The sequence below is a fragment of the Carex rostrata genome, chromosome 18, assembly GCF_964058835.1.
Source record: "Carex rostrata chromosome 18, lpCarRost1.2, whole genome shotgun sequence".
In the NCBI taxonomy this organism is placed as follows: domain Eukaryota; kingdom Viridiplantae; phylum Streptophyta; class Magnoliopsida; order Poales; family Cyperaceae; genus Carex; species Carex rostrata.
Genome location: NC_135935.1, coordinates 1,333,663 through 1,341,529, shown reverse-complemented (window position 1 = coordinate 1,341,529; position 7,867 = coordinate 1,333,663). Strand labels below are relative to the sequence as shown.

Genomic DNA, 7,867 nt, shown 5'->3' with positions numbered 1-7,867 from the left:
TCTTCTGATTGTCTTACGTCTTTTACTTGTTGTTTTTCGTCTTCTTCTAGTTATTTTTCATCTTACACTGGTTGTCTTTCATATTCTACTTTTTGTCTTTCATCTACTACTGGTTGTATTTCATTCTCTTGTAGTTATATGTCATCTTTTCTTGTATTCTTTCATCTTATGCTGGTTGTTTTTCATATTCTACTAGTTGTTTTTCATCTTCTTCTAGTTATCTTACGTCTTCTACTAGTTGTTTTTCATCTTCTTCCAGTTATCTTTTATCTTGCATGGTTCATGCATTAAAACACAAAGTAGGGCAACAATTACCTTTTTAACATAATAATTAGATATAAAGGTGAGAAAATAAGGCAAAACCTAAGCAAAACCCTGTGTAATTCACAGTCGTTTTGACCTTGATCATCTTCCGTCTGCTACTAGTTGTTTTCCATCTTATACTGATTGTTTTTCATATTCTACTAGTTGTCTTTCGTCTTCTTCTACTTGTCTTTCGTCTTCTTCTACTTGTCTTTCGTCTTGTTCTTTTGTCATTTATCTTTTTTCTAGTTGTCTTTCATCTTCTACCAATTGTTTTTCATTTTGTACTGGTTGTCTTTCGTCTTCTTCTACTTGCATTTCATCTTGTACTTGTTGTCTTTCATCTTGTGACACGCCTCCCCCCCTCCACTCATTCTAAAGTATATGAGTTTAACTGGTTCTAACCCTTCTCTTTTAGGTTTTCAAATTGATTAACATCGAGAGAGAGAGAGAGAGAGAAGGGAAATTTTCAGAATAAAGATTGCATTTTTGAGAGAAGGGGAAAAAGGAAACTCGGTTTCCAAAGAGCGAACGAGAGGAACTTTTCAGAGAGAAGGTGGAAATAAATCAGAGCAAAATGTGTCATTGACGAGTAGGACCTACCTGTCAGTGACACTGTAGACAGATTTGTAAACGAACAATGTTCTCGATTCAAATATTAGATATAAAGAATATATTTCATCTGCTCATTCATATCTGAAGTATACTAGAGAATACCTCTAAGAGGCAATTCCTCAAAGGGAAAAGCAGCACAATTGGTTAAGAAAAAGTCCTACGATCGTCGGTTATTCAGAGATCAAAAGTTCGATTTTTCTCACGACTTCACAGATTTTGTGAATGTTTTGAAAAAATGGGAGCAGTCCCTCCCATTTGTAAAATTGAAGTTTCCTGAAAAATCCTTTTGGCTTCTTTTATTAACAAAATTACTAGCTTCCTCACTGGTAAAGTCTCGACGATCTATTCTCTGTACATGTGTTTTTTCAATACTACAAGACAATTTGAGAAACCAAAATAAAACACAGCAACTCCATCCATATTACATTTTTTCAACATGTCACCTTTTTTATTCACTTGAAATCACTTTTAGTAATATTACTATTTTTCTAGAGTTTGTTATTAAATTCCAAGATAATCATTCAGTTTAATTTCTCGATTTAATGGGTTATATTGGATGAGTAATTAGTTCCTATTCTTTTGAATAAGAATAAATAATTACGTGATGTGCTTGTAATATTCTCCTGGATCAGATTCCAAGTTTACATTCACCTTTTTTTATCACACTTAAGTCCGAAAATTTACTTGTGTAAATAATAAAACTATGCTTTGCAGCCGCGCGAGGGCAAAAGAAAACATAACCTGATTGATTCATTGAACAGGTGAGCCCGCAAACAAATGCAGTTCAATGCCTAATTTAACAGCCCATTATTATTTTGGTGTAAATGGATTTGGGCTTGTAGTATGCAGAAGGCTAGCCTATACAAAACAACAGGCCCGTTATAGTATGTGAAACAGAGCATGGCCGAGCTAAGAGACGATATTGGAGAACATAATGCCTGGTTCAAAACAGAGCATTCATTATTGAAGTGGTCACAGCCCCAGGTTTCCATTCACTGCCCCAAGGATTCCATTATTAAATAGTAGGTGGCTTTTCTATGGAATATTCCCAAGTTATTCCTATAAAATGTGATTTGTGATAATATAGTTGTGCCCACAGATACAGATACAGATACAGAGTACATTGAGTTTTCTGCGAAAGCAAGGAAAAAAAAAATTGAATCAGGTTTTAGCTGACTCCTCAAGCGCAGAGATGAGTTTTTAAATCCACCCAATATGCTGTAGTGGAAGTTAAGGTCTATTCAGAAATAATAAAAGATTTAAGAGAATGCAAGCACTTACAAGAAAACTGATTTGTATCCATGATACTCCAATTGCTACTGCCTGACATGGATACCTTTCTCTTCATGTACTACATTTACACGAATGTTTTTGTATAATAACATTTTAACTCGGGCATAGGTCGTATATATAAATAAATAATAGTATCAACACAGGTCTTATGGGTTATATATAATAGGCCAAAGAGGAGAATAGCCGATAGGTATTCTGTTTAATTTTTGTTTTACATTAAAACATCTGACTCCCAAAGTGGTATTAACTATTAAATAAAGCATTTATTTTACTAAGTGCTGGACTTGCAGCACCACCTTATACGAATGACCACATTTACATCATTAATTAATTGTCGACTTATAACAGTTATATCATTTATTAATGAGTGAGTCTATGGTACTATGCATATTACGATTTGTTACTGTGCTACGGCTCTATATTTCAGTTTTTAAATCCTAACGGTCGATCCGAACCGTTCATCTTATTCTACATATTAATATGTGTTTGGAGACCAAATTTTACATTTTTTGAAATTTTTTTACTATTTTTTTAGATTTATTGAAAATCACTGTTTTTGGATGGTCCAGAATTTTCAGATCAAGTGATTTTCTAAATATCTAAAAAAAATAGTAATTTTTTTTCAAAAAATGTAAAATTTGGTCTCCAAACACATATTAATATGGAGAACAAAATGAACGGTTCGGATCGACCGTTAGAATTTGAAAACATGAATATAGATCCGTAGCACGGTAACAACCCGTGATATGCATAGTACCATAGACTCACTCTTTATTAATTGTCTACTTGCAACAGTACTACAGTATTGCTGTATAAACTATACATACCATAGACTCACTCTTTATTAATTGTCTACTTGCAACTTATTAATTGTCTACTTGCAACAGTACTACAGTATTGCTGTATAAACTATACACCGTCCCACTAGTGTCATGTTATAATACAAAATCAACCTTTTCTGTCGCTAATAATAGAGAAACCAGCAATTTACATTTTTTTTTAAGCTAGTGGCTTTAAATGCCTACTAACGAATTTACAATATTTTAAACCTTGCACCACTTTAATTTCTTTCATGGAGCCAAAAATTAAAGCAGCTTTATTTGATAATACTAAATGATTTCTACAAACGCAAGGTGACAATATTTGATGACGTAAAATTCTTTTTTAACCAATAATTAATGAACTTCTCCCATATTTTCATCTACCTGCTACTGTGTACACAATTCACGTATCATTTATGCACATTATGCAGATGCATTTGAAGATGTTTGGTATCAACGCACCAAGGTGCCAACACTAAATAGTCAGCAGTCACTAGTCAATATTATCAGTACATATTACTTAGCATAATAGCCCAAGTCTATGCCTCCATGGAGCCAACGATGGTGAAATTATAGGTAAAATTATGAACAAGAAAATGGAAAACATTCACAAGCATAAAAACAGAGAACACAGAGATAAGAGATGCAATAAAATTTATCCCATTAAGAGCACGGCAAAAAGAGTACAATGTTTTATGATAAAAGATATTAAAGCATATCTTTTTCCTCCTCTTTTGTTTTTTCCTCTTTTTCTATCTAACATACTCTACTGTTATAACCAACTAACCACTTGCTAGTTACTGCTACTCACCCAATTAGCAGAAAGCCTCCATCTTCAGCTTTCAATTTTTCTATGTTTGTTTCTTATTACATGTCTTTGAACAGTTTGTCACTCAGCACAGAAGGGGTTTATCAATAAGGAGAAGCACAGAGGAAGAAGGGTTCATATGCACGACACGGAGGATTGAGGGGTGGAAGAATTAAAAGAGAAGAAAAACAAAAGAGCAGGTTGGACACTATTTTTTTTTTTTTTTCACTTTTGGATTTAAGGGCAAAATTAAAGAAGGCAAGAATACGAGGGGGGAGGAGGGGAGAGGATACTTTTGGGATTTTTTGTTAGATATGAGGAAGAAATGAGAGAAGTAAAACAATTTCAGAAAATAAGGGAGAGCCACCTGCTAAACAGAAAAACCTACATTGACATCAGTCTTGCTACTATCAGTGCGCAATGTCCAAGGTTATGCTCTTACTCAACAACTCATGATCGCGCAATTTTCCACAAACAAACCAGCGCGTTCCCTGGCAACTAGAATCTCCCAAGGTGCATGTGGGTCCCCTTCAGGGGACCATGCATAAATCACTACCCCATGAGTCTCCGCCACCCACTGCCCCATGACCACTATCAGGCTATCCCCACAGCCTCTGAACGCCATGCCCCACCCATTTGTCGAGGCCTGCACAGGCAACCCCTTCACCACATGCCAGGTGTTGTTTTCCTTGTTGTATTTCTTCACGAGATTGTCGTCCTTATCTGCTGCATAAAGCTGATTGTTTACCACGGCCAAGAGAGGCGGCGACTGGGAGACCCTAACCCCAATTGGGCACATGTTCATGATCCGGCGCCAAACCCCAGTTTCCAAATCAAACTCCTCGCCACAAGTTAACGACTCACTATCTTGAGTCAGACCGCCTATGGCATAAAATTTGCCGTCCATGAAAAAACCAGCCGACAGTTTGCGAGCCTGCTTCAAGTCTGGTAAGGGTTCCCAGGTGCCTGTTTCAGAGTTGTACATTTCAGCCAAGTTAAGGACCTTTCCAGTAAGGTCGATTCCACCTGCTAAGATGGCAATGCTGTTAAGGCTAGCACATCCGAAAAGGCATCGTCCATGGAGCATCGGCTGGGCCCGTGACCACTGATTGGTGACCAGGTTGTACATCCAAATAGCAAGCTCAAAAGTTTGTCGGCCAAAAACCAGAAGTCGAGTTCCGACTGCCAGCGACTCCTTGTCGGCCATTTTGAAGCACTCATCACATGGGATTCGAGGCATTGGCATCCACCGCCTTATCGAAGGATCAAAGCCCTCCCATGGCATGCGGCTACTAGATACGTATATCCAGTGCTCTTGAATCCTGAGTGTCTGTCTGAGATTATACAAATAGCCACTTGAGATTAATGATTTTAAACTCCTGCTTACGCATGCAAGGATGGGGTAGTTCGACCGGCTTGATACTGCGAGGCAATCTAGGGCAAGTTCTTCAGGTAAACCAGGCAGGAGACAGTTGGCTGAGTGCTCATCACTGACTATCTGGCATTTCGAGTGCAGTTTGGAGATGATCTGCATCCTCGAGTGCAAGATAGAGAAATCTGGGTTTGGGACGGATATATTAGTTATTAGTTTTTTTAAGCTGTTTGAAAGAATGTCACTAGGGGATAGGAGGGACGCAAGTATGCTTCTATGCAAGGCATATGGGTCCCCACCTAGGGTTTTCAGGAGGTGAAGCATAATGGTGATTCGAGCAATAATCAGAGTTTTGAACTGGAAGAACTGGGAACTGTCCATTTTGTTTTGGGTCTGCACCATGTTGTTTTGGATTGGAATGCTTATTTCAGATTTGCAACCAAATTAGAATGAATGATAGAACGAACAAAAGTGGTTATGGTAATAATCTCCTGCGAGGAAATAGAATTGGAAGTAACAATGTTAAAAACTCAATGAAAATTAAGTACATAAAGAAAGCATTGCATGAAGAAGTAATTTAAAAGTTGGCAATGGTACAATTTTAGTTGCATGAACCTTGTTCTTTGGTGCCTTATTTTACCATCTACAATAACCTTTTGCATGTTTCAAATTTCTTTTTATCACTTGAGAAATTGAAATTCTTTTTTTTTTTAAATATAAATATATTCAAAATATCACTTTTTTTTAACTCTGATTTACATCCCCTTTATTTTTGCTACATTTCTAGGGAGTTTACAACATTAACATGTTTCAACCAACAATATCTCAATAAGATATCTTCCAAAAAAGATTCCCTTGTAAATTTATATAAAATACCACACACAATATTTGCGGAACCTTCATTGCTGCCACAGTTAAAAATTAGATATAAACTTCTACGTTACCCGTTTATAGGCAGTTTGAGAAATCAATAACAATTGGTTATAAATAAAATATCTTATCATTTTTAAAACCCATAATTAAAGACAACTTAAGTAACAAAAGGTACTTCTCTCGAGGATTAAAACTAATCTAACGCTGCAAAACGGATTATGGGAAATTTAGATAATATTTAAACTTGAAAATATGAATGCTTGATAATTTTTTACACAAAATTAGATGATTTCTTCCTTTGCCTTATTTAATATCGATTTAGATTAGTGACACACATCACCTGAACAAATTAATTGCTTTTAGAATTTCCTGAAGGGAACATCATGTAATATCCTAGAAATTAACCTACAATTTGATTTGGGGATCAAAGCTCCAAGTCACAAAATCAAAATTAGGTATTGTTCATAACTGAAAGGTACCACATTGAACTGGACATTAATTAAAAAAGAAAAAAGAATACAATGCAAAAAAGTAAAGCGTGCTTGTGTCAGCGTGTGTCGGTGTGTGCTTGTGTGTTTGTGTGATAGAGAGAGAGAGAGAGAGAGCACCTCACTGATCCTCTTGGCAGCCGCTGCCAAGTTTTTCAAAAAAAAGAAAGCACCTCACTGATCTCCAGAGATTAATCTGTTAAATCAACAAGAGAGAACGTCAGGATATCAAACTAGACGAGAACCAAATAAATCTAAGAAAAAGATGGAAAAACAAGAAAGTAGAACTTCACCTTTTTCCTTTTCCGAAAAACCTCAATCAATTGAAACTCAATCAACTCCGAAACCTGAGAAAAAAGAGAGAGCTGAAAACTATCAGTTCTACTCTAAAAATAAAAAGCGATATGTACCAAAAAGAATCGCAACAAATTTTAACTGAAGAAAAACTATATAGAAAACAAAAATCTGACCTTTCTCTCTGTGACCAATAGCGATTGTCAACTTTACTACCTGCGAAATGCCGCGTCATCCCATCCGCCATGAGCCGAAAGAACAACACTTTTCAAAATGAAAAAGACAAAGGAAGCAGGGGCAGAGAGGAGTAGAAATAAAGCTTCGATCTTACCGTTTGTTCCTCTCTTAAGCCACTTCTCTCGGTCCAATCAAAGATCGCCTGACGAGCCTGTATAATCAAGTGGTGGAGACCACCATTAGTCGCCAATTTTCGGACGAGAGAGGCGAAAGAAAGCAACCGATAGAGAGCCGTGCGACTGAGAGAGTGTGTGTTATATATTACTATATTAGTGCCTATGGACGAGAGTAGAAATATTTTATGAGCGGAAATGGATGAATGGATGGATAGGATGGAATTAAATGACCAGGGAGCCTTTTATAGTTGGAATCAGATGTCCTGTCTCTGGGTGCAGGAAATTTCTGCTTACAGAGTCACTGCGGGTGGACCCGATTACTGTTAAAGAGTCTTTTAACGAATTCGGGGCAAACCGATGGATAAACCACTGTTCTCGCGAACTCGCCTTCGGTTTCTGTGTTCTACTGTTCTTACTACCTGGCTGCTGACTGCCTCCAATGAAATGATCAAATGAAGCTTGAAGGATAATCTCTGAAGAACTTTAGCATTGCCCCCTCAAATGACATATTTTACATGTAGCAGATTGTTGAGTTCAGTTTAAAGAATGATTTTGGAGATGAGGTCATTCGTATTTTTTTGCTTCTGTCCATTTAATTTTAAATATTATATTTATTAAAATATAAATGTTTTTATTTTTATTTTCTT

General features: G+C 36.5%; 1 protein-coding gene across 2 annotated transcripts; it reads right to left on the bottom strand.

Annotated features, from left to right (window-relative positions):
* Positions 1-3,671: 3,671 nt before the first annotated feature.
* On the bottom strand, positions 3,672-7,345 carry LOC144569679 (F-box/kelch-repeat protein At5g60570-like). 2 transcript variants are annotated; one of them, XM_078320131.1, is made up of 5 exons: positions 7,199-7,345; positions 7,044-7,083; positions 6,867-6,920; positions 6,747-6,769; positions 3,672-5,703 (listed from the first exon to the last, which is right to left on the bottom strand). In XM_078320131.1, exon 5 carries the CDS (start codon positions 5,612-5,614, stop codon positions 4,283-4,285), a length of 1,332 nt encoding a protein of 443 aa, XP_078176257.1. In that variant the 5' UTR covers positions 5,615-5,703; positions 6,747-6,769; positions 6,867-6,920; positions 7,044-7,083; positions 7,199-7,345; the 3' UTR covers positions 3,672-4,282. The 2 variants fall into 2 exon arrangements, 1 of the variants encoding a protein (XP_078176257.1); XR_013516128.1 differs by lacking the exon at positions 3,672-5,703 and adding an exon at positions 6,655-6,693.
* Positions 7,346-7,867: the final 522 nt, after the last annotated feature.